At 42.5% G+C, this 27,398-nt stretch overlaps 1 protein-coding gene across 3 annotated transcripts in view; it reads left to right on the top strand.

The window, feature by feature from the left end:
• Window positions 1–27,398, top strand: part of pde4d (phosphodiesterase 4D, cAMP-specific) — a 146,566-nt gene that overhangs the window by 112,635 nt on the left and 6,533 nt on the right. For all 3 annotated transcript variants that reach the window (XM_041936303.1, XM_041936304.1, XM_041936305.1), the window contains exons 2-11: window positions 9,284–9,475; window positions 11,148–11,184; window positions 11,278–11,354; window positions 11,772–11,821; window positions 16,998–17,110; window positions 25,275–25,368; window positions 25,625–25,800; window positions 25,993–26,091; window positions 26,192–26,356; window positions 26,575–26,674. In XM_041936303.1, the coding sequence (XP_041792237.1) occupies window positions 9,284–9,475; window positions 11,148–11,184; window positions 11,278–11,354; window positions 11,772–11,821; window positions 16,998–17,110; window positions 25,275–25,368; window positions 25,625–25,800; window positions 25,993–26,091; window positions 26,192–26,356; window positions 26,575–26,674 (1,103 nt within the window). The remainder of the gene's footprint in view (window positions 1–9,283; window positions 9,476–11,147; window positions 11,185–11,277; window positions 11,355–11,771; window positions 11,822–16,997; window positions 17,111–25,274; window positions 25,369–25,624; window positions 25,801–25,992; window positions 26,092–26,191; window positions 26,357–26,574; window positions 26,675–27,398) is intronic.

A 27,398-nucleotide genomic window follows, 5' to 3' on the forward strand; every position in this document is an offset into this window, starting at 1 on the left:
GTAATGCAGAAAGAGGTGTGTTATGTCCCTAAATCCTCTTATTCTCATCAAGATAAGTACACTGAAACACACAAGTGAAGCATCTGTGTGTGTTTTTTAGCTCAGCGTTTGCGACTGTCTTTGCGTGCTTGCATGAGTGCTTGTGTGCCCATGTATTTACATGTGCAACTCCCTGTGTGCCTACTTGTGCGTATTTAAGACAGTGACGTGGTCTGGGTGTTTGACGTGCCCCCTGGTCTGACCAAACTCAAACAGGCCCCGCTCCACCCAACCGTGTAAATGCAGGTTTGTGTACGCAGACTTCTGAGCATCCACCAGGGTGTCAGCTTGGGTTCGTAGAAGGTGAAAGATGAGGGTTTGGGAATGAGCTCCACACCTATTGCAGCACCTCTTCTGCTCTTTGAAAACCAGAATGATGTTAGTGTGCGGAGATAAAGCGTGGAGAAGTGGGGAATGTGTGACTTTGAACTTAAGTGTTTGCATCTGGCCTTTGCTAGTCCCCAGTTGGGCATCTCAGGCAGGCTGAAAATGCTGAAGGTTATCTGGCCTCTTATAGGGCCTGACAACTTGCAAGTTATCTAACATGTTTTCCAGTTTTGACCTTTAGTAATCCAGACCTGAGACGATGAATAGGACTGAAAATAGGTTCATAGTTAAGTGGACCTCTACGTACCGGTGAGAGGAGCACAACTGGTTTGCTTTAAATCATGTGACCTTTTAGATGACGCTGCATTGCCATGGTGATTTCTTTATATGTGTCTCATGATTGACTGAGTTTTCTGAATGATGCAGTGACAGGCAGGACTAAAACAGTGTCACAACAAGAGCAGGATTCACTTTGCTTATACCTGACAGGGCAAGAAAACCAGAAGGAGAGAGAGAGAGAGAGAAAACAAGAGAATGTGTAAACCTTTAAAGGTCCAGTGTGTAGGATTTGGGTAGATCTATTGGCAGACATGGAAGATAATATTTATAATTAGTTTTCGTTAGTGTATAATCATGTGAAAATGACAATTATTGTGTTTACATTACCTTAGAATAAGTTCTTTATGTCTACAGAGGGAGCAGGTCCTCTTCCATATAGTCCACCATGTTTCTACCGTAGCCCAGAACAGACAAACTAAACACTGGCTCTAGAGAGGGCCTTTCGCGTTCTATAGTTTCGCATGGATTCTTCCACTCAAGTGTGAACATGTGACTGTGAAGGGGTGTGTTTATGAGCACAGGCCAGATAGAAAAAAATGTGTCCTGGTTATCAGCGAGTGGTCAGTCACTTATCTGCTCGGCCTGAATGCCCTGTGGGCGCTGGCCGCTTCAGAATGTGTTTTTCTGTTACGACTGTCTCATGTTTCCTGGTTTAAGGTGCTGTTTCCTTCACTCTCTTGCTACATGTTGCCTCATGGACATGCTGGCATGTGGTTAGGGATAGAAAAAAAGGTGCTGGACAAGATGTTTTTAGGGTCTCTTGATTGTCCCCTTACTCATTCTAAGTACGTTTCACTTACTGGAGAGTTGGTCTGTAAATGTCTTTAAGATCATTCTGATATGAATATTTTGTTATTGTGATATTGTAACAGGTTAAACAATACTTTCTCTCAGTCAGTAGTTTTTTGTTAGCACAATTAGCTGTAAAAGTTATTTTTTAGATTATTAAATATCTGATCAAAGTAAGCAAGACAAAGACTTGAGTGTTTAATATCCAGTTTTTAAGGTTCCCTTCCAGAGACACGTTTTGGTCAGTGCTGAAAAGATTTCATTCAGAAATACTTTTCAATGTAAATGCATTGTTGTATTGTTGCCACAATGCATTTACAGAACGTAATGACTCAAATGCACTGACTAGCTTGTAGAACCTGTAGACTATAAAGCTTGTAGAAGCTGCTGTTGTGTGTGTTCAGCCCTAACACAGAGAACGGGACAGAGGCTGCAGAGTGTTAATAAATTACACCAAAATGTTAAAAAAAAAAACAAAAGTGCCACTAAAAGAACCAGTAACATCAGAGCTTATCAATACTTCAGTCTTTAATAATTTAGTCCCAGGGCCCAATTGACACTGGGCTTCATTACCCAGCCATACTAAGTGTTTATTTTACAAAATCAAAACAGGTATTTCTGAAAGGGAAGTCAGTACTGTTAACTCGTTTTTTCTCTAGCGAACTATTAGCATGTGCCAGCAGTGGATTCAAACAGGAGCCAGTCCCAGTCACATCCATTTCACTTGGTAGGCAAATCCATAAAAAGTCATTTGATTTGACCAACTATAGCATTAAAAACTGCAGCCACTACAAGCTCAGACCGCCTCTTTTAAAATACTGATCTGTAGAGAAACAAAGTTTTAGCGGTGACAAAGTTAAGTATCACAAACATTTAAAACGATATGAATCTTCCTCTCAGAAATCTCAAACATGGGCTTCAGATGAAGTCTCATGAGGACTAGTTTACTGAGATTGTTTTTTCTCCTGTAATAAACACAGGATATCCTCTAACTTCAAAGCTTATGCTTCAAAATAACAAGGAACAGGAACTTTCATTGAAATGTAGTGGAGTCAGAAGTACAATATTTGTATTTCTGAATGTAAGGTGTCATTTGTGCCACCTGTCTCGTCTGTTTGTCTCTTTATTGTTTTCCTCGGTCATGAGTTGCTGTTCTGCACTAGGAGCATAGTGAAGGTTAGTAGGCACAAGTTCAGGATCACGTACTGACACCTGCACGCATGTACATCACACTCCTCACAGTCCTCAGAAATACAAACACTTGAACATACTCATATACACACACACACATACAAACACACACACACACACACTCATAGCTCTGGCATGTCTCCCCTTGTCCTTCCTCCACTGCCTGCTCCCCTCTTTGTCCTCTCAGCTTTCTAAAATAAATCGAGTGTCGTCTTCCCTCTGCCTCCCTCTTCAACAAGCAGCTCTGTTCTGATCAGTGCTGCTCCACACTTTCCAAACGCATCTGTAACTGCAGTTTTTGCCCATTTTTTTGTATAATTATTCCCCGGTTTGTGTCCTAGATTTCGTGAAAGGGAAAGTTCTTGCTTTCTTTTTTTCAGATCTGTATAGAAACATTTGCTGTGGCTTGTGCTTGTTTGCACTTTGGGAAGAGACAAAAGTATCAAGTTTGTAGTCCATATTGTACAAACAGAGCCTCACTATCCTCCCCTCAGTAGATTATTTATCAGAGACACTTATGTCCTGACCTCTTTCTCCAGTAAATCTCCTCACAGCGCTGTCGCGTCAGCTCCTGTGGTGTTTATAATTGCTCAAGTGACCCAGGGGCTGCAAATGAACAAGTCATTGATCTATGCTGTTTTGTGTGTGTGTGTTACTCTTGTTGTGGGAACATAAATATGTTTACACAGTCACATTGCGGGCACTCGCCTTCCTTAAGGGGACAAAAAGCAAGTCCCTGTAAAGTAAATGATTAAATTTCTTAAGGTCAGGATAAACTTGTGAGATGTTTAGGTTAAGATGAGGCTAAGGATTAAGGTTAGGCGTGGTTAGAGTAAGTCTCCAGGAAATTAATGTACTGTAATGTCTTCTGAGCTGATGAACATGACTGAGAGAGAGGGAGACAGAGAGAGGGAGAGACAGAGGGAGAAGGAGAGAGAAGTGAGAGCCAAAGACAGAGAGAGCGAGAGATGATAAAATAGCTGTGCAGTGTCCTTTGGCATGTATGTGTCCCTGCAGTGTCCTACGGGATAAAGTCACAGTAGCCACTGCTCAGCTATCTTAGTGCCCTTACAACTACTGTACATTTCTTGTGTTTTAGCACATGTGGCAGTGCAGCTGAAAGGTTTTTTTTCGAGCAACAAACAATCCCTCTTTTTGCCTGTTTTTCCCCTTGAAACTCTAAACTCAAGCATGAAACTCAAGTCTTGTGGGAAACACTGTCCCTACAGGGCGTCTGTGGACTATTGTAGCAAAATGACTTCCCACAAAATGCTATGCAGGGTACTGTGAAACTTTTATCTTAGTTTTTCTGTCTGTTTTTGTTTTCCAACGAATACTCTTCAGACAGCAGACAGATGTTGGATGAAGATTAGTTATCAGCCCCTGCAGTCCTCCATCATGTTTTCTACGAAGCCAACAAAAAATAGGTTTGTTGTTTTTTGAAGTTCATAGCCCAAAATCATGTTTGTCCCAGAGGGTTTTACAGTTCCTAAAGAAAACAACACCTATCTCTTGTTGGCCAATCTGCCAGTTGCAGGTGAAAATTACTTGTGCACTGTCAGGTTAACAGCCAGCTTGGCAGGAGCTACCTACATGTATGTAGTCGCACCAAATTAGATGTGTTGATGTGAAATTACTGCTAGAATATTTTAATAGCTTAAGTCTTACTGTATGTACAACTTCATGGTTCAGTCCGAGGTGGAGAACCCTTTTCCCTTTTTACTATCAGGGACCATTTCAATTTCTATTACATCCTCTGAGGGCCTGACCAGACTCACTGGTGCCCAGTAGTTGGTTGTTGCTTTGCAGCTCAATGGTTTCATGTTGTAGGTTGTCAGGTACATCAGCTGCTTCCACATTAAACAGCAAATATGGTCAGTTCCTTATTACACACGCACACACATACACATTCAGACACACATATACCAGACACATCTCAATGTAGGAACTGGTTGGGCTGCTTGTTCAAAATACTTGGGACAATTTGATAAATGTGTAGTTCAAGCAGACACACACACACAAACAGATGAGGACACACACATACGGAGTCACACACAACGACAGATACATACACACACACACAGTCACACACAAATACAGTTAAATACAAACAGACAGCCTCATATACATAGACAGACACAACGCCGTTAACTCTATTAGCGCCGTTAGCTCTGCTAGCTCTATTAGAAATGTTAGCACCATTAGCTCTGTTAGCGTTAGCGCTGTTAGCTCTATTAGCACCGTTAGCTGTTAGCTCCGTTAGTGTTAGCTCTGTTAGCATTAGCTCTGTTAGCGCCATTAGCGCCGTTAGCTCTGTTAGTAAAAGGAAACTTTGGATGATAATAGAGATGGTTCATTTCCATTAAATTCATTCATGTTTATTGATTCTGTTAATACGACCAGCAGCCCCCTCATGCCACTGTCAAAATTTCGGCAGCGCCGGAATTGTCTAGTATTTACTTTTCACATCCTGAAATCTCTCACTAAATGCCTGAAGGAGTTTCACACTCACCATATTCAGATGTCACAGCAGGCTTTTGTTCTTGCAGAGCAGGAAAACACACAGTCTTACCTCTTCCCAGGTTCACTTGCCACAGCTTCAATTTCACTTCAGATAATGTCCCGTTTGAAAGCCGAGAGCTGAGAAGCTGGCTGGAGCTTGAGGCTCAGCTCTGAGAGGTATTCGGTAATGTCCACCATGAAGGTCAAATCACACAGACACCTGCTGTCACTGAGTTTCCACATCAGGTTTTCCTTTATCTCCATGAATTATTCCAGACAAACAGACACTTTGGAACACATTTACTTTGTCTGGTGCCAGCAGCTCCTCAGCAAACACAAGGTTCTCCTTCACAAAGTCTCCTCCTGAACAAGGTTTTGGCTTCTTAGCTATTAGCTCGCTCACCACAAAATTTGACTGTATAACACTGTCTCTGTCAGAATGTGGTTTTGTGAAATCTGCTTGTTGAGCATCGATCTCGTAGGCCTGGAGGCCGGAGGTTCCCCACCCTTGGTTTAGTCTCTCTCCAATAGGGGATGTTATTAATATTGATAGCAGTGTAGTTGGCTTTGCAGTCTACTGTTGCCACTAAAATGAAATGGTATATAATAATTATTTTGTAGATTATTTCTACCAATATATAGAAATAGATGGGATGACTAGTTAATGTATTTCAGTAAGACTGTTTAAGCTTGTTAAAATGTTAAATTAAAAATATGTCAGCAGGGATCTAATATGTTAATTTTGAACACTGGCCATATGTAAAAATACAAAATATCAGTGTAATTTGCACCATGATTAATTAGTATATACAGTAGTGTATAGTTTACAGATATCCATAGGGAAGCATGTCTTTCTTTCTTTCTTTCTCTGCCTCCCTCCTTCCTGGCCAATTATATCTTAGTTCTGGATCACTCTCTTTTTGGGTAAACTGCGTTTTTTATTGTGTCAGCCTCTTAAGTAACGCTGGATTTACTTCCCACCTCTGCAATAATCCCCCTGTGAGCTGTACTCGTGCTTTTTGTTGATTCTCACAACACAGTCATCGGGGTGTTAACATTTTTTTCTTTCTTTCTTTCTTTTTCCAACTGATCCTTGCTCATCAAAGGCTGCTGCTTTGTGTCAGAGCAGGGAAAACATTCCAGACGTTCCCACTGTGATGTCAATGCTGGTGCAATACCTGAGAAAACTAGTTGCGTAGATCATTTCTATGATTCCCAGTGAGGGTGTGTTCATACACACACACACACAAACGCACACACACACACACACACACAAGTGGAGTTACGTGTCAGAGGTTTGGCTGAGAATCTGTGAAGGCCAAGACGTCAGAGTAAGTGTGATAATTAATCGGCTGTTAAACATATGCTGGGTGTTATGTTTCAGCTCTTACAATATCGCTCTGTTATCTGTCTGTCTTGTACGCAAATACGATACACACACTGACCCACACACACCTATCACACAGGACAGCTGGAGAACGGCCTGACCTGTGCCTGGAATGATGATATATAACTTGTACAAGTCTTGTGTTTCACACCCACAGTAAAGAAAACAGATAAGGCAATGTGGATTAGGGGTTGTATGTGTGAATGTGTGTGTGTGTGTGTGTGTGGATATACTGGTTTAGACTGACATGCTTCTGATATAATACTAAATATAGAAAGACAGATTGAGAAGACTCTGGGACAGAGATTGGGGTGATGTGTGTAAGATAAGACAAACACAGCTGTGGAAAAAAGTTGCTGGAGTCATTGCAACTCACATATTGCTTAGTGTGTGTGTGTGTCTGTGTGTGTGTTTAGGAGAGCTAGTAAGAGACAGGGACGAGGTCAATACATTTGCCCTTTCCTCTGTCATCAGGCAAACGTCCAAACTATCCCATTCCACAACCAAAGCTTGCACTCACTTTGCTTCTGCTACTCACAAAGATCACAGAGATAGCGCAGCGTTTAGCCATTTAAATGTTGTGAAAAATATGCCTGGAATGTCTGGTGTATCGCTGTGTCACACAGGAATACACCGGAATAAGCTGATGTTTCTGATGTGAGAAGCATAATGACTCCTTAAAATCTCAATGTGCAATCTCCTTTTTTCACAACCTACAAACCAAACTTTCACAATTCAGTGAATTTCACCTGTAAGGTCAGTGAATGTCTTGAGGGTTAAGGTTGTGAAATATTCTGAAGAAAACATGCAAGCTCAAGATGGAAAACTGGGAGGATGCTAATAGCAATGTTGGTTATTTTTCACGATAGTGTCATGACAAGGAGTGTTTTAGTTGTTGGGTGTTTTAGTTGAGTACTTTCTACACCATGCAAACACTAATGTACACTCACATGGTTAATTCCGTCTTTAGAGCATCTTCTGCTCCTCCACATGCACATGTCTGCATAAACAAACTGTGAAGAAAGCGCTAACATGAGCAGGGTGTCCCTTCCTGGCTAAGTCATAGAGCGCACTGGATTAAATATGTGGCTGTTTCCATAGTGAGCATGATGATGATGATGGCAAAGAGGACGTCATCCCCGTGCGTATTATGTGTTGCGCCTAGGGGAATCCCCCCCTGACCTTAGCGTCCACAACAGATGGGATTATGGCATTGCTTGATAGCCTTAGCGACGAGGCTGATATCCCTGGTGACAGGCGTTAGTCATCACCTGGGCGAACAATCACCTAGGAGACTAAGGCGCTCATCATGACATCCCAGTGAGAAATGATGTCACTGGTTTAGAAACGCCTTTCAAGTGTGAGTCAGTGACATTGTTAGAGCAGAGGTATTCCCTGTGGCCCTGCGAAGTGCAGAGTTTAAACAAGGCCTTATTGTTTGTAGTTGAATGAAGATGGCTTTGAATATTGCTGCATTCGACCTAACTGCTGGTAATGTTGCCATTAGTCTGCTACCAGTCATAATCGTCCAATAATCAGCGAGATAATGAGGGACTGACTGCTTATAATTTGAAATGCTATGCTATGTTACGCTTATGAGAAAATTTACGTCAGCCGGCAGTAGTTGAGAGCTATTATTGTGTCTACACGGTATGCACGTCATGCACAGTGTGTTTCACGTCAGGTTTTCCTTTGAATTTCACAGCTCATTACAATAGGGCCAATTTACAGCAACATATGGAAATGCACGGCAGCGCATGTGGTGCTGCAATGGAAGAAATATTCATGTGGGTTATGCCAGTATATGAGTAAGCTCTGAAGTCATCAAGGCCTCTAACACGAAATGTGATGTTTGCATAAAGACTGATTTATTTAGACATGGGTAATCGAGCTGCATCATGCAGCCTCAAGAACAATCTGTTACAGACAGGATTTGATTTATTCATTCTTGCGTGGTGCGCTCTTTTCTAAGAATTTGTACTTAAAAAGGCTGGAGAAGTTGCATCATTTCAGGTGGCTAAATTTTCAAAGATTAAAAACTGGTTGAAATTGATTCTGAGGAAACTCGATCACTGCATCCTTCCCGTCATCTTTTGGCTCTTGGCAGAACATCTGATATGAATGGATCTTGGCTGTTTAGCTTTTTAGTAGGGATGCAATGGATCACAAAAGTCACAGTTCAGATCCTGTCACAGTTTTGAGTTACTGATTGGTTCATTTTGTATTAGCAATATACATTAAAAAAATGGGAGTTACGGTTTAAATTAATTAAAAAATGTGCTACTTTGGCTCTGATGCAGTCACCTGTCTGTGTCTGTACTAAACACTATGTAGTCTCACTCAATGTCCTGGCCACAGCACTACCTGATTGGTTACATGTCACAAGTAATAGCCTGTCAACGTGGAATGCTATTGTGCCACAGACAGGCAAAGAGACTGGAGCTGGTTCGAGCCGAGCTTTGTATCAAAGGGAAGGCAGCAGATGTTGCCAAAGATGCAATAAACATCACAATCTTGTGATCTATTTCTATGATGACAAACATGCCCAGTTCAGTCATTGGGGGGTTAAACATTGTCACAGATGTTGCTTGACCTGTCGAATATCATCGAGATGACTTGTTTTATTTACTATACCAGTTAATGTCAAGTGTTCATTTTCAGATTCTGATGTTTGTGTCTTTCTCCCTCTCTGTTTCTCTCCGTATGCAGTTTTGATGTGGACAATGGCACGTCATCAGGTCGCAGCCCCCTGGACCCCATGGCCAGCCCGGGCTCAGGCCTCATCCTGCAGGCCAATTTTGTCCACAGCCAACGGAGAGAGTCGTTCCTCTACCGCTCAGACAGTGACTACGACCTCTCTCCCAAGTCTATGTCCCGAAACTCCTCCATTGCCAGTGACATGTGAGTGCATGGTGTCTTGTGCTTCCACTTCAGCCTTCATAAAACATGCCTAAATGCTCCCAATTGTGCTAAATGTGGTTGATTCTTCTTGTTTCTGCCTGTCTCTGTGTCATGTTTATTAGACCAAGTCTAGATTTGGCTCTGGTGGGAAGTTTGCACCAAACAGCTGAGAAACAGCTGATTGTCTGAGGTCACATCTTTTCTTAGACATATCCAGTTGTATAAACAAGGTGGTCAGTCACAAGTGACAGGTTATGTGTCTCTCTGATCATTTGTCTTTTATAATACCAACTCCTCATTGCCTCATGAGCGTAGTAGAAGACACGCCACACAAACCAACTGGTATCTTCTGGGTCAGTGTGTACATGCTTATAGCCCATTCCTTATTTCCCACACAGTGGTGGCTATCCAGTTGCATGTGCTGTACACTTAGTGCTGCAGGGAATAAAAATATTGAGTGAAAACGTAGCATTTCGATCCAGCCTGAAGAAAAGACAAATAGACAAAAAGATGAAAAGTAATGTCCTGCAGTAACCTTACACTTCCTCCTTACTGCTGCTTTTTACTCTAGAGTATTAAACCAATGACCCTTCCTTGACCTACGCCCACTATCCAGTTACCACGTTAAAAACCAGCATTACAAGTATTCATTCATCTTTTATGCCTCAGTCTTTCAAATCTTTTTTTTCTTTTGATTTGCATGTACAAGGAAACTTGAGAGCAGGAGGCAACTTAACAGCTCTCTTTATGAAATTCTTAACCACACAGCTTCACAATCAAGTTAAAGTTGTGAAGCATTAAATTGCACAACTACTTACACTTTCTACAAGATTTTTTACAAGTCTTGTGCATGAAAAGTCTAGCCTGCATGACATGACTGTCATGCCAGGCCAGTGGGTGTGTGCATTACGTGCCTGTAGTCTTGTAGAACTGAGCAACAGGCCAACGGACACTAGCACACCCCTGTCACCTGTACATATGTTGACAGTGATCACAATCATAGCGTAGCTCAGAGGAAGTTAACGGGTTAAAACTGCTTTAGCTGGGACTGAATGAGTAATGCTCTCCACTCCCTTAACAATGCCCACTGAGGTGCCCTTGAGCAAGCCTCCACCTACTCCAGGAGCCACGTGCGCAATCAGTCAAGCAAAGTCAGACACATGCTCAGCTGACTGTTCCCCAGATAATTAAGTTAATAAAAATTTGAAATAGTGATTGCCTGAGGGCCATATACTGTATAGTTAAGAGGAGGAATGGAAAAGAGGAGGACATGGGTGACTGTGTGAGAGTCACATCCATACAGAAAGTACTATGACAGCTTGCAGGTCCTACAGTAGCCTGTTAGAATATGTTCATTTACTAAATTACCTTATGTGTACAGAGACCTGTCCACCAACAAGTCCCTTCGATTCTCTCAGTGAAACGTTGAACAGTTCTGAAACTATTACACTTTGTGAATTAGGGCCTCAGCTGGTTGCTGACGGGATGAGTAAACATGTCACTGTGATGGAGTGCATCAGAGACACTGAAACTAATCTAATGTGATGACCCACGCTCCTCCCTCCCCGCCTTGACTTCACAGAACATGGACACACTCCTCTGTTGTCAGATGTCAATACTACACAATATGCTATAGATCTGACATTAAAGCTGCTGTCTTTGTGTCTTTCAGTCATGGTGACGATATGATTGTAACGCCATTTGCACAGGTGAGTGCTTGTGGCAGTTTCTTTTTCTATTTATTTATTTATTTTTGTGTTGTCTTCATGTTTTACATGCTAATATGTCATGTTTCCCTGCAGGTTCTTGCCAGCTTGAGAACTGTACGAAACAACTTTGGTGCATTAACTAATCTACAGCAAGACAGAGCATCCAATAAGTAAGTTGCCAAGCTGGATCGCTTTTTCAAACAAAAATGCAATCTGTGGTGGGACGAGTGACTGTATTACCAACAACAATGGTCAACGTGACAGCACATCAAATTTCATGACAGTCATTTTATGGCTAAGATGTTCTGAACAAGTGGCAGTGATTTGAAATCATCTGTCTGCACTGATAGTCTGGCTTTGCTTGCCCTCTGCTGTTCTTATCGAGTACTACAACAACAGTGGTTGTCAAGGTACCCTCTGCTCCAGTGCTCTCCACATGAGCTGTAATGAGTGAAGGGAAATGGTGCTTCCTTACTGCCAAGAATCGTGTAGAGAGCTCTGGACAAAATATTTTGGGGTAAACAACAGCTTGTATTGTTTCTGGGAAGGAAATGTCTCAGTGTGTGTGTTTGTTTCCCCCATGACAGGAGATCGCCCATGTGTAACCCACCACCTATCACCAAGACCACCTTTACAGGTATGTTTTTCAGCAAGAGCAGCATAATGGCTGGTGTCCTTAATGTGTGTGTGTGTGTGTGTGTGTGTGTGTGTGTGTGTGTTCAAAATATATTTGTCAGCAACTGTAACTTTTCCCATGGTGGCTGGTGCATAAGCAGATAATGAATGACAATATAGTTGTAATGATTTAGATGTGTCTTCATAGTAGAAGTTATAATTGTTGACAAGTACTGCATATTAATAAACACGTTCTTGTGTCTGCTTACAACTACTTTAGAGTTTATTAAAAGCCTATATAGTGCTTATGTATGTATTATAATGCTAAATAGGAGGACTTAAAGTAAAGTATTGGCAGGACTTAAATCTGTAGGCTAAATAGATGGGTGCTGGTGCAGTAATAGTGAGGTTTTTGTCTGTTGTAAGTTATCAGCATGGTGGTGATGAGGGGCTGGCGAACACAGACGTGCTGTGCAGGGAGCCGAAGAACATGAACATGATATCCAACATGGTCAGAATACAGATATGGATGATGTACTTAGCAGAGAATTGGTTCTCTGGAGAAAAAGAGTGCATGAGAGAAAAAGTGGCAGTATAACGGTGTAGACCAAATATTTGGGTCAGTCGCTGCTGTTTTGGTATTTTCTCCAAAGTTTGGATAAGTGTGGCCTTCTGCAGAAATATGTTCGTGTAACCAAGATGCTGTCAAATCTGTCAGAAACCTAATAACAGTAACACAACTCTGGCAGGACAGGTGGTTCGACAGCTCAGTGTCTGCTTTCTTTTTGCGCTTTGTAAGCTGACGTGACACATCCATCCTATGTATGTGGACCAAACCCTTGCAAACCCTGCCTGTAGTAATTTCCACAAAGCAGTTTTATGGTTCATCAGGTTCACCTTCATGTTCTTAATCAACTTTTTCTGGCGATCTTTTCCTTAAGTTATTATTCCATTTTTCTTCATGTAAATTTTAAAGGAAAGCTTGCAGGTAAACCAAGGCCTTTCATCCATAATACCAATTGACTGTAGATAAATGCATACGTATTAATGCTTAAATAATTATTAATAATTAATAATTTCCAAGCCTTGCATATAGTTATACTTGTCTTGGATAGTCTAATGTGCTGAAACTATTAGGCAGACCGTGTCTATTGCACAGCCTCTTCGGCCTACTTTAAGAGGGTTTTTTTGTGAGGAGGACATGGCACAGACAGTCTTAGGTGGCTAGAATAGACTTGTCCTTGACAGTCACTTTGCCTTTTGGCAGTATCAATGGCTGTAACCTAACTGGTGTTTGTAGGAGAGACCGTATAACCTCTACCATGAATAAATGATGTCACTGTGTTTTGTTTAGGGAAATTATCCCTAAGGCTTGTGAGCAGACACCCATACAATCACATAACACAACACAATATGGCCAAGGGAGTTTGTGGGAGATCTGACTAGACATTACACCCAAAAATCACATTCCTCATCCATAACCTGCTTATGGATGAGGAACTGGTGACACTGTGCGATATTTAGAACACAATCATACTGGTGCACAGCCATTATGGGCCCTGCCGTAAACTGGTGACAGCTGTGAGCCGTGAGCATGATTGTCAGAGACTACTTGGAATGCAAAGGCTTGCTGAGGCGGAGACGAAGTCATCTCGCAGATAAAGACTAAATGAAGGAAGTCTAATTGAAAGTAACTCAATAAATCAGTCATAGAATACCAGTGAATTAATGGATGGTTGCTCATCTCAGATTTAAAAGAAATCCTGGTAGTTATGTGACCTCTCACCTTTTGTGGACGAGAATAGATGCTGGTGAAAGCTAAAGAGTAGGATTCATAATTATCAGCATCAGACTAGCAGAGTAAACAGGGTAACAAATCATGCTCCAGAGTATCACAATTAACATTTTACTTTACTACTTTACATTTAATCTACTTTACTTTACTTTCCATGGAAACAACAGGGCTTGAAGCATGTAGGGATACTACCAGGTGCCAAATAAACTGGATGTTTTATTTAAGTGGTTTGTGCCTCATAAAACTTGTTTGAGAGGATTAAGGAGATGGACAGTTATTTCTCTGTCCACATGGGACAGAGTGAATGCACTGAGGATGGATATTTTACCAATATTGTCTGTTCCACTGTATCCATACCATTAAGATTCCCACAGCACTGCTTTAAGCCACTGTTTATTTTGATCATCAATGTGGAGGGACAAAGATCTCTGTTTAAAACAACACAAGGATAAACTAAACATAATAAAATTGGATAAATAAGCATGATAATGTCCATAGACACATAGATCTTGAAGGTTTATTTTGTAAATCACAAGTGAGTGAGAATCACATGACGCTATCGTAAAATGTAACTTAGACTGCTGAACATCTAAGCATTTGGGCTGATGCATTCTAAACAATTTATACCACATCAGTTTTACAACCCCGATTCTAACAAAGTTGGGACGCTGTGGAAAATATAAATGTAACTAAAAAACAACATATTTATACAACCTATAGACGACATATTTAATGTTTTACGTCTTCAACCTCATTGAGTTTTGTAAATATCTGCTTATTCTGACTTTGATGGCAGCAAGAAGTTTCAAACAAGTTGGGACAGGAACAACAAGAGACTGGGAAAGTTATGGAACACTTCAAAAACACCTGTTTGGATCTTTCCACAGGTAAACAGGTTCATCAGTAACAGGTGACAGTATCATGATTGGGGGCATCCAAGGATGTTTGTTTGCAAATCTGTTTTTATTTATGTTTTACACAGCATCCCAACTTTTTTGGAATAGAGGTTGTATTTATTAGTAGTTCAGCCTTTCCTCTTTCCTTGTCTCCTTATCTCTGCATTTTTCCCTTCCCCTTTCTCCTCCTCCTCCTCCTGCTCCTTCTCCTCCTCTTCCTTATCTTCTCCCTCTCACAGTCCGACTTCACTGTCGAGCTGTTCCGGTACATAGTTTGGCTGCAGCCCTGCGTCTGTGCAGCAGAGTGGCCTCTCCGAGCGCCGGTGTCTGATGTCGCACTAAGCATGAGAAGAATGTCATTGACGTCAGTGCAGTTGCTGTCAGAAAGAGTAGCACCCCAGCCACTGACACCACACCAGGGGGAGAGACAGAGAGAGAGAAAGGGAGACTGAGAGAACGAAAGAGGAGAGAGACAGAAAGGAGACAAAAGAGGGAGGAGGAAGGATGTTCAGAGATCAGTGGAGGAAACGAAGAGTGTGGGAGAGGAAGGGGACTAATGGAAGGAGGGGAGGGGGAGATTTGTCAAAGACAATGAAGCAGGAGAGGGGGAAAATTGTTGAGAATAGGAGGTGACAAAAGAGGTTTAGAGGTGGTCAGTGATCCTACGTGGAAACAAAAAGTGATGTGCATGTTTCCAAGTGCAGTGTACGATAAAATATAATTCTGCAGCTCTAAATTGTGGTAGTGCTTTGAAATATTCAGGAACTACACATGCAACCCAGAGCTGCAAACTTTACATCATTTACGTTTAAATTAGATTGGCCCAGAATGAAAGATAAGTGGAAAAACAGCATTTTTCAACTCATTTAAGCCTAAATAAACTTATCAGAGTGTTTTTCCAGAGGCTTTTTGCAGTCTAACTGCTAACTGATATGTTTATCTGATATGGCATCATGTGATTAAATGTGGTCCTTGTGTATTTTAATCTGCCACTGTTTCCTCCGTCTGTGTAATTGAATTACAGCTAAAGTGACCCTCCCCTTCCCAGATCACAGATCACATAGCATTAAAAGCCTGTGCTTTCCCAAATTAGTCAAGGCATCAATATTAATTGGCTTCTGACAAGGTGACATTTTCGGTTAACATAGGCTGACTTTGAGAGGGGCATGTCTTAAATTTCAAATTAAAAGATGCTGAATGTTACTTTGATGCAGGGTTTGTGATGCCAACACTGTACCATCTTCATCAAACCGTCAGCCATGTATTTGTGAACCTGTCTGTTTTGGTGTATTTGTATGCTAAACACATATTAGCATGCATGCACACACAGTAAAGGGAGCTCCCAGCTCTGGCTCCACTCCTCCAGAACTCCAGTCCATGTTTTGTCACTCTCCCTTCCCCATCCACAGTGCAGTCCTCTCAGGCTTTAGGTACAGCTTGGGAAGAGCAGCACGTTTGGCTACCAGGGACGCCGAGGCAACAGCAGCCCACCCCCTATACACACAGCGTCTATAGGAAACACTATCCAGCACACACACAGCACCGGATTATACCCTTTGCTTCCCGGATACCATGGATGTTTTTGTTGGCAGAGAGGCTAAGGAGACAAAATCATGATGTGTTATGGTTAGCATTTTGTCTGGTGTGAGTGTGCGTGTGTATGCATGTGTGTGTCTGTTTGCATCCGTGTGTGTTTGTGTGTGAGAGAGATGTCTTTGTATTTGATAGCCATGTCAGGATGCTGTGAACAATCTCGTGCTTGTTCTGTGCTGGACAGTATCGACATGGATCTTGACTGGTTCTGAGCCTCTCTCTGGATCCTCCTTTCCACCGTCCCTGTCTTCCCTCCATCCCTCCTATGGCAGACATGGGCCTGCTAAGCAGACTGCTGTTCATCTTGCTACATGACTGGAATTACATCTCTCTTATGAATGACAGAGTAAACCTCACACACCTAGATCGCTGACTGTGATATGTGTGCTTTGTATGGGAGATAGTGAGTCTGTCCGTCTGAGATTTCTGGGGGAGGGGTTTGCTGCTCCTTTTGCTCTGTGGGTTCCCCCTATATTCTCTGCTGTGGTTTTCTTACTGTTAACATTCATATGGACACCCACAACTGACTCTGGGTGGCTGTGTGCCATCCATCACCTGCTACTGCACTCCCTGGGATTGTATCTGATTTACTCTTAAAAAGGAAGAATCCAGGATTTGAACTGTGGTGCAGTGCAATCCACTAGAGGTTTTTTTTTTTCTCCAAGGGAATCAATGAGCTTTGCTACATCTGACCTGTGACTGCTCATCTGTGGGTTAGGATACAGGACAACAAGGCCCAACCCCCAGGCCCGCACAGCTGGCTCATCTGTCCAGCATGAAGAGTCACCCATGTGTCTACTCGGGGTATCCCAGCTTAGCTGTATGTGGGGTGGGAGACCCCGGGCCTGGACCGTCCACTAGCCCTCTGAAGCGGGCCCTTACTGACCCCTTGCCCTCCTGTCTTGCCCCTGCAGAGGAGGCCTACCAGAAACTGGCCACCGAGACCCTGGAGGAGCTGGACTGGTGTCTGGACCAGCTGGAGACGCTGCAGACAAGACACTCAGTCAGTGAGATGGCCTCCAACAAGGTAAGAAAAACAAAAAAAGTTTACACTAACTTGTTCAGACAAAGCTCTCATCTTTTAATCCTGCAGGTCGACATCTATAGCATCTGTTGGAAGTATTGATATAGCTTTTGGGTTTTTCTTTCCGCCCTCATGTACCTATTTGTACGAATGCATTGTATTATTTACTGACACAAGATCAGAAGCTGCTACCCAGTATTCACTGTGGCTTGTTATTTGTCGGTGATGTGAACAGGATGTTCAGTTCAGTTTGAATGTCACATCTGTACTACATATATATATATATATAGTTTATTGGTAGAGGTCAGTGCACACTTGCTGTACATCTGCATTTCCAAAAATGAATGAAGAAATATAAAATTAAAAAGAAAGCTTTTGGGTGTGAGTAAATTCTACAATTTTCACAACCACTACATACTGTATGGTCATTCAGCAGCAGCGAGATTATTGGGCCAAGCTGATATGTAGCACAAATTTAGAAAAATTGCCAGGAGTAGACAGAACCAATACATAGTAGCAATATTATAATTTTAAATAACCATTACTTCCTCCATGTGTGACCTGCTTCTTTGTCATCAAGTCCCTCTCCATGTTCATTTGTCAAGTGTTTGTCAACCTACAGTAGATGCTATTTGAGCATGAGGAGCTGTGTATAGCTGTATGAGCAGCATGTATTATGTGCTTTGATGCCTTTTTCAGCACTCAGCCACCACAGCGCACATTGGACTGTTTGTGTTGTATTGTCTATGTATGTTAGTGATAGCATCGTCATGCAGGCAGGGAGTTGTGCTGTGAGCATGCTCAGTCGCCTCCAGTGCGTGCATGCATGTGTGCGCACGCGCGCGTGTGTGTGTCTGTGTGTGTGTGTGTGTGTGTGTGTGTGTGTCTGTGTGTGTGTGTGTGTGCGGGTGTGCGTGTGCGTGTGTGTGTGTGGAGGGAGGCTGCTATGCTGCTCTGAATGCTGATCAGCTCTGGGCTCTGGTGATGTCACACACTGTGATGTCACATGAGGGGGGGGTGGACCAATAGGAGAGGCGGGTAGGACGGACAGACAAAGGAATTACACAGATACACACGCTCACCGCTGATGTTATCACAATCACCTGCATGAGCGGGACATCGCCCTCATTTAAAAGTTAAAAAAGGTTTTGTTTTTTGTTTTTTTTTAAACTGTGCCATGCACTGAGCACTCACCATTGCTCACCAGCACAGCTATCTCTGGTTGTCATGGCAACAGCAGCAGGCCCAACCAGCCTCACTTTAGCAAAACACACATCATAGTTAATACAGTCACTACATCTCCCACACACAGCCATTACTTTATGTCTGTATCCTGCAGACTCTCATTTATCAGCACTCAGCACAAGCCTCATTTCATCAATGAAGGAGAGTTTGCGATTAAAAAGAAATAATAAAACAGATTGATTTAAATTACGGCTAAATCTGCACTTTATGTCTACTAGATGTGATGTGTGTGGAGAGTCCTGTGAGAGATCACCACCCATAGTAGTGATGTAGTTGTGTCGTGTAGCTGTTGTTTTGCGTTGTGGAACCAGTGTGGTTTTTTTTTCAGTAATGTTCCCAATCAGATTTGAACAACCTGGGAAAATGATGCTTGTCACCATTGAATACCAGCATTCATTATCAACAGTGGGATGAGTCTTTCTGGCAAAAGATTGACCCTTTGCCTCACTGAATTTAAGATTCAGCAAATATCTTGTCAGTCCACTAACTGTCTGTTGTGCGTGTGCTGAAAAAAAATCTGATTTTTGTACACAGACCTGGCTCTGTAAACGGGAAACAAACAAAGTGGATTATACCTAGCCACATAACACTAGTCCAGCCAATCGGGAACAGGTGGCGTTTGTGCTTGTGCACAGGACAAGGGGAAAGGGAGTTGAGATGGGGGAGTGAGAGGGACGGTAAATCTGGCGTGCTAACGTGTAATTGCATTGTAAAGAAGGATAGATGGCAATATCAGCAATCTTTCTCCAGAGTGACTCACCCCACCTTAAGCCCAGGGGCTGCTGCAACAGTAGGTCAAACAAGGTGACATACCTGTTTGCCCTAAAGGATCTTACACCAGCTGAAATTCAGACTCTACAAACAATGCTTCAATTCAATTCACTATGCTACATTGCAAATGTAATACACTATGTGGAGTGTAATAGTGATCCAAAATTAGTAAAATCCACTGTATTTAACATAATCTTTAAGATGAATGCTTCATTGCAGCAGTGACTTTATGTGGTGGTCCTAGTGTAGGATGCTCCTGAGGTCACATCTCCGCCCTTTGTGTGGGTGTAGGTGTTTCTGGAACCAGCAGCTGGTCACTCTCTGGCTTTGCCTCAGGAACATTGTGTGCTGGTCAACTTTGATCAGCAAGCCTCTTCGTGGTCTGATCATTTCGCTGCTTGAACCCACCTCGGGGTCGAAAGAATAGTTTGAGAAGTGAAGCTAAGAGCTCCTGGGCCAAAACTTCTCAGTGTTTTGATTGTGTCATGATCCACATTGTTGGCAGCCTCTGTTGAACCTTGGCTCCAGTGTCAGGTCAGATGTCGAGCTTCTTGGCATCGTCATTTCATCAGGATTGATTTTTGTTGCACGAGAAGCGATGCACTAGCTGAACAGGAACCTGGAATCTGTTTCCCTGGGTGGTGTCAGCTCCATCTACAAGTGTATTTAAAGGGGGGGTCAAAGGGTGCATGTCCCACAGAGAGGACATTTTTATTCATTTTCAGTGGTCCATTTTCTTACACAGACATAAAGTGCAGACACAGAAATTTTGAAATAGAAAAGTGGCACCAGTGTTGCACCCTTGTTAAGCTAAATGTCTAGCTATGTAGAGTAACATCTGCCATAACTCAAAACATCAGAAAGGTCTGTCAGTGACAATGGATCCTTGACCTCAGGCCGTCTCTGGCTCTGAGGGTAGTAAATAGTTGAGCTTTTGCAGTTTTTTCTATACCCAACACATGCCTGGATCTCCTCCTCTGGCCACCTCACATACTGTACAATCTTAATGCTAGAGGTGCCTGAGAGTGTTGTTCATATGCTTTTGGTACCCGCAACACAGAGACATCCCTCACAACATTTTCCAACATTCACTGATAGAGAAACTTTTCTGAGACCATGTTTTTAGCAGTCCAGCATCTGATGTGTGTTCTGTCCCATTGGTGAGTCATCGAGGACATCCATTATCAATACTTGTTCATTTCCTTTTCTTTGACTTTTTCAGGTACACAAGCCTGCTCAATACATCTGCCTTTGCGAGTTGTTTTCCCAGCTATACACAATGTTCATCTTTAAGATGGGAAGAGATACAGTATAAACAGCTCATGATCAGTATAGATAATGGAGGGTTGATACTTGTGGAGTTTCTTAAACCCAAATACACCAATGAAACCTTTTAAAGATGTGGCTCTCAGGAGGTCATGGGCAACAAACTGCCTAAACCGGTCATTGCAAGCGGAGGCAACAGGTTCTCAAGATTGGCTGGGAGCTTGTTGTTGTAGTCTGAAATCCTGTGCAACTTGAGCTCAGTTATATCTGTGGGAGAAGGGGCTCCCACCATGGATTTTACTTTTTCTGAATTGGGTGTGGCATCCCAGCATTCTGTACTTGATCCAAATATTTCACTTCATCCTGCAGGAAGGTGCACTTCATTCTTTTAAGCAGCCCGATCTCTGCTAGTCTTATCATCTACTTGCTAATATATCATCCAGATAAAATGCTTCTGTGGCATGCATTTCATACTGCTATGTCCTCAAAAGTTAGGTCTACTTCAGCCAGGGGACGTCACTGAATTTGGTCATCATTTTGTTTGTAACGTGTTGATCTATTTATCTTTGCATCTGTCTGTATTTCAGTTATTATTTGCTCTCTTACTATATTGATCTGGTGTCTTACCCCTTACCAATGTTGTTTAGCTGTTTATAATGCTACCTTTCTACACACTATATAGATTTCCTCTTCCACATTTTCTTTAGATGATGAATGGACCACAGACTTACTTCTCACAGTCAGTGGTACACTCATTGAAAACAGCAGCAGCAATTAGAGCGATCCTGCTCTCTCTCCCTGTATTCTGTGGAGAGGGGGGCTCTGCTACAAAAATAAATGTGCACTGTGAGAAAAGAAACAAATGCAACAGAGATCTGGAGGTGTCTTGGGCCATATACAGCAGGGAAAAGATATTTTTGGTCACTCTGCCGAAGAACAAATTACACACAAGTCACAGCTAAGCTTGGTGTGACACTTTCCAATTTTTACCCAATAGTTTGTGTTCACACCTCTTGGCTAAGCTATCAATATGTGTGTGTACTATATTTGTCTGACGGAGCGAGGGAGTTTGTGTGGATAGGAGGGGTGCCTGTGGGCGTTATATTTGTGTACATGCTTCTGCAGGGAGTAAACTGTGTGTGTACGTGCGTGTGTGTCTCGGTGTGTGCGGTGGGCCTGTGCTGGCCTGCTTGGCTGGGAGTCAATCAAAGCTGCTGGATCTCAGTTAGCCAGTTGTCTCATCTGCTCCAGCGTAGCTGTAAATTACTCACAGTGCCAGGCTGGCTGTAGAGGTGGGGTGTAAAGTAAGCAGAGACAGGTTTGGTCCCTTTTCAATCCATGTAGTCAGTGGACCATCTCCGACACAGGACACCTGCGTGTGCACATGTGCGCTCACACACACCCATCAAGAGAACGAAAGAAAGAAGAGACCTCCTCCTCTCAGGACCACAGGCTCATAGACAGTAGAATATGATATGAAATGGTCTTGAACTGCCACACTTATGATTTAAATCAGAAGCTATTTGATTGAAGATTTATCACAACTGTGTCAACACTCAAAAGTAACAAAACCTTTCTATTTTCTCATGCTTATGATTAGTTACTACATGTGTGTGTGTGTGTGTGTGTGGTTGTGTGTGTGAATGTGTTTGCTATAATCTCATGTCATGTCTCAGTGCATAACATCTACCCAGCAACAAAAGATGTACTTTAAATGCACTTTGTAAATACAGTAAGTGCAGAACATATAGGCCAGTTAATTGAATTACACGGGCAGTAACAGAACAGGGTTATCTAAGTTGGCGTGTGCTGTGTTGGTGTATACGAGTGTGTGCGTATGTGCCTGTTTGCATTCGGAACAGTCAGTATGTGGCTCAGATGGGTGAAAGAATAATAATAATAAGCGTAAAGTTTTTATTGTTGGTTAGTTGACTTGTTATTTTGTAGTCATGGTCTGTTTAGATGGTTGTGTGTGAGCTCTGGCTTTAAATCCTGATTGCTCTCTTTAGAAAAAGATTTCTATGAGTTTCTACCTGTTCAAATGAAACAGCATTAAAATGGCAGATAATTAAATGCTGTCAGTAATAGAAATGGCTCAGATGTGAAATATGTACATGACGTATTATTCCCACTTACTCACTTGCATTTGCTTTCAGTTTATTTTATAAGGGGCCCATTCATAGTGTTACTGATGGGATTCCATTAAAACTCTTCCCTCAATAAGGCGTGATCCTTGTTTCCAACTAAAGCGACAACCTCCTGAGCTCAGTGACACACACTGCTTTCAGTTTCTGTCCTACTGAGCCCACTTCAAATCGCTGTGACGCTCATTCTTTTTGCAGGATTAATTGGTTTTCGTGTGTTTACATCACCTCATCAGTGATGTTACTGTGACTCACCTCGCATGAATACTGGCATGAAAGCTGACCTCAGTTTTTCAGCATTGTACCATTGTGGATGAGGTAACCTATGCTTGTGCATAATACTGCACAGAGGGTCGGGTCAGTCAACACGCAAACATATACACACACTAATAATGTTGCATGGCATGTAAATATGTCTTGCATGCACGCCAGCATGTACTGTATGTACACACACACACACACACATATGAAATCACATCCCGCAGCACTGCAGGAATGGAAGAAAAGGGAAGGGTAGATTTTCCTCTGACTTCAGTCCCAGCCAATCACACAGCAGGTGACCTCAACTCTGTTCCAATCCAAGCCAATCAGAGGTGATGATGAGCTCACACTTCTTCCATATCTTGGTCCTGATTTGCTGCTGTTGTGTGACACAGCGAGAGAAGCAGCCTGTGCTCATCACACACACACACACACAGAGAAGCAGTCAGGGCAGTCAGGCAGCCAGCCCTGTTTCGGAGCTGTTGACAGAAACATTTTTGCTGTCCTGGTGCTTTGGCATCCGCACCATCATCAATTATTCACAACCTCAGCAGTGTGTCCCTGTATGAGAGTGTGTGCTCGTGTGTGTGAGTGCGTGCACATGTCAGTGTGTGTCACAGAGTGTGTGGTCACGATATGCTCTCATCGGATCTTTGGGGAGCCACGTTCCCACCGCTCCTCTCTCAGAACCGGCTTTTCCTCTCGGCTTCCTGGAACATGGGCTCGTTTCTGTGGATATTCACAGGGCAGGAACACGATGCTTCATTTATGGACTCAGCAGTACAGCAGATTCACACTGAACCTCTTCAGGTTGAGGTCTTTTCCTGGCGAGAGCTGCGGACTGTTTTTGTTTAGCTAGCTGCCGAGTGCTTTCATCATCCGAACTGTAGGCTTGGTTTAACTTGAACTTAGGCTGTAAACCTGTTCTTTCTTCTTCTGGACGTTTTTTGTTGATTTGTCAAAATGCCTGAAGCCAATTATCTGCTCTCTGTGTCTTGGGGATATATAAAGGTAAGATGTGGTCTCTGATCAGTGTATTTTAACTGGTTATTCTGGTGTTTTTTTTCTATACCTATTATAATGTGATCCCCTAAATTCATTTCCAGAGAGTAGACATTTTTTGTAACTGAGGTTTATCCTTGATTCAGATCTGGATGCAATGAAATAAAAGCACATGCTGTATGTAGCTCCTCGCCAACATGTCGCCCTTGGAACAATACTTCATAGGTGTGTCGTTTGTGGATCCATCATCCATTTTGATGTATCTGTGATGGGGCTCATGGTGCTTGAACTGTGGTTTGAAAGGTGTAGAGACATGGCTGGTTGGACAGAACATTTTCAAGTGAGTGTGGATTTAAAACCACAGACAATTTTAATAGACTTGCAAATTGTTAATACTTTGTTGGTCTTTTCAGTTTTTTTAATTGCCCCAAAGGAAAGCAAATATCTATATGAGCTTATCTTGCTGTCATTTGTTTAAATAATTATACAGCAGGACCCAACATGTATTTGTTGCTTTTTTACTCTACTGGCTCATATTACCAGACAAAAGCACACTTCAGTTGGTTCTTTGCCTCTTGTGTTTTAAAAAGCCACCCCACAAATACCCGTGGGTGTTATTCAATAGGATGTCAATACACAATTGCGCAGTAAGCACTGTGCAGTGTTGTAATGGTCTATTTTAAGTGATCATTATTGATTTATATAATTGATCAATACACATACATTATGCATTTGGACCGAAGCCAGAGTGACTCAGACAATGCAGCCGCTTTGTTCCAGAGGCTTTTGTTTTGATGTGTATTTTGTAACTCTATTGTTTTGCAACCGCAGTGGAAAAGACCTGATTTCAAGCGTTCTCCTCCACATCAATCAGTTTTGTCTTCAAATCAAAAGCCGGAGCTAAATTTGGGTCCGCCACTCCAAATAGGCACAGGAGAGAGAGAGAGAGCAGAGAGCGGGGTGAGGGAGCAGGCAAACTGGAAACTGAAAGACAGAAACTGGGAAAATGGGTTGCTGATTACGTACATGCCTGGCAGTAGCCCTCTGACCCGCTGTGTGAGTGAGAGAGTGTGTGTGTGTGAGTGTGTGTGCGTTACACTAGAAATGGCGACATTCCTGGGTTTAGCTCCTGTCATGTAACTGGCAAGAATCTGTTAGTTAAAGGCCTCGGCCAGCAGGAGGGTCTTTGCCAATATATTAGATTCTTCACTGACATCATGAAAATGTGTTTTTAATAAAATAGATAGTTTTGTATTAGTGGCCTTGTTTTTTTTGCCTTATATATATTCATACTCAGGTGAGATTATTCAACATGTGATTTGTGTTCACGGTTTCTGTGCATTTACTGAAATATGTGTATGGTGCCTCTGACTACCAGCTGTACAAAAATAGAAGAAAGAAATTGTGATTTTTCTGCCCTGATTACACACTGTGTAAAACCCCTCATTTGTGTGTGTGCGTGTGTGTTCCTCTTTCAGTTTAAGAGGATGCTGAACAGGGAGCTGACTCACCTATCAGAGATGAGCCGCTCTGGGAACCAGGTGTCTGAGTTCATCTCCAGCACCTTCCTGGGTGAGTGATGACACAGGACGATCGACTCATGGGTCCGGAATAAAAATAACTGTTAATGTCCCAAACAAGGTAGACGTGCTTAACTGAAACAGAGGTATAATAACATCATTTCAAATTCAGCTGCTATTTACAGGAAGAAAACTAGATTTTTTTTCTGGTTGAACCACTACAACATAAACCCAAAACAAAGCGTGCAACAAAAGGCTTCATCAGCGTCATCCTCACCTTCCACTCGTGTTTCCCTGCGTTTCTCCAGACAAGCAACATGAAGTGGAGATGCCATCCCCTCAGACGCAGAAGGAGAAGGAGAAGAAGAACAAGCCCATGTCTCAGATCAGCGGGGTGAAAAAGCTGCAACACTCCTCCAGCCTCACGAACTCTAATATCCCTCGCTTCGGCGTCAAGACCGAGACCGAGGATGAACTCGCTAAGGTGTGTTTGTGTGGGTCCTGACAAAGAGTGAACACACAGACTGTGCCGTGGCTGAAATGTATCACACATTCAAATAAATACCTTGCACACTGTCTGAATTGTGCCTTATGGTAGGGGTTCAGGTAATAATGAGGGAATAGGTCAAACAAGGTTGATTTTTCTTTCTAATTGTGTCTGTAATTTCTTTTCCAGGAGCTGGAGCATGTGAATAAATGGGGCCTTAATGTTTTTAAAATCTCAGAGTTCTCTGGGAATCGGCCGCTGACAGTCATGATGTACACGATATTCCAGGTAACTTCTTTTTGTCCTGATTCTCACTCTAAAATCAATACTAGTTGAGTCCTGAATTTGTTGTGGTCATAAACTCCCTCCTGTGTTTTCTGGTTTGCAGGAGAGAGACTTGTTAAAAACTTTTAAAATTCCACTCGACACCTTTATAACATACCTGATGACCTTAGAAGACCATTATCATGGCGATGTGGCCTACCATAACAACATCCATGCTGCTGACGTCACCCAGTCAACTCACGTGCTGCTATCCACCCCTGCCCTTGAGGTGTGTGTGTGTGCACACACAAAGCAAATGAGCACACTTTCACACGCATGCATAGACAGAAACGCACAAACACCCACGCTTCCACAATCAGCTTCAATCAAACTCCTGCTCAAAGTTCAATCAATGGCTCTTACTTCCGAGGATATTTTTGTCCAACGATTTGATCCTTTCATCAATGCCCTCCCTCCTCCCCTCTGTGCTTGCTTCTTTTCATCCAGGCTGTGTTCACAGACCTTGAGATCCTAGCTGCCATCTTTGCCAGTGCAATTCACGATGTGGACCATCCTGGAGTCTCCAACCAGTTCCTCATCAACACCAGTGAGTCTAAATACGGCGCAGTCTTAGCAGCTACGTCAGTGGCTCAACGGTGTCATCAGTGCACATTCACAACCACGAACACACACTCACAGCCTGATACCCAGGTGGGAACATGCACACTGTGGCCTCTGCCTCACTAGCACACACACACAGACACACATCCACACTAGCATATTGCAGACAATTAAGTCTTCTCACATAAATGAATATGCACACGTGCATGTCTTCACCAGCATGTGTTTCTCCAGTCAGGCGTGAGGGCTTTGACATGTGATTCCAAGGCCGAGGAGTTCAAAGAGGAGATCAATGTTGTCCTCAATAGTACCCTTTCCTGGTAACACATCCATCATTCATGTTCTCAGAAAAAAAGGAAAAGAAAGTCTTTCCAGTGATGTGGTAGACCACGCTGCATGGGGAAACGTTTGTTTGACAGCTTAGGTGGTTTAAATTTGATTGTAGTACCAACAACAAGATGGGATGGTGGTTAGGCCAGCCAAGTTACAAGAATTCTAAACGAATAAGACAAGGACCTGTAGTGATATGTAGAAATAGCTTTGCTTGTGAGGTATCGATCAGTGCAGTTTCTGCCTCCACCCAACTACTGTGATCTTCCTAATCAGATTGAATTTTGTTTGAACTTAATTTTTCACATTTTAGCCGTTTTTTCAATAGACGCATGGTAACGGTTGCTAAGAAGAGGTAACTGTATTAAAAACAGTCGATT

The sequence above is a fragment of the Chelmon rostratus genome, chromosome 5, assembly GCF_017976325.1.
Source record: "Chelmon rostratus isolate fCheRos1 chromosome 5, fCheRos1.pri, whole genome shotgun sequence".
In the NCBI taxonomy this organism is placed as follows: Eukaryota; Metazoa; Chordata; class Actinopteri; order Chaetodontiformes; family Chaetodontidae; genus Chelmon; species Chelmon rostratus.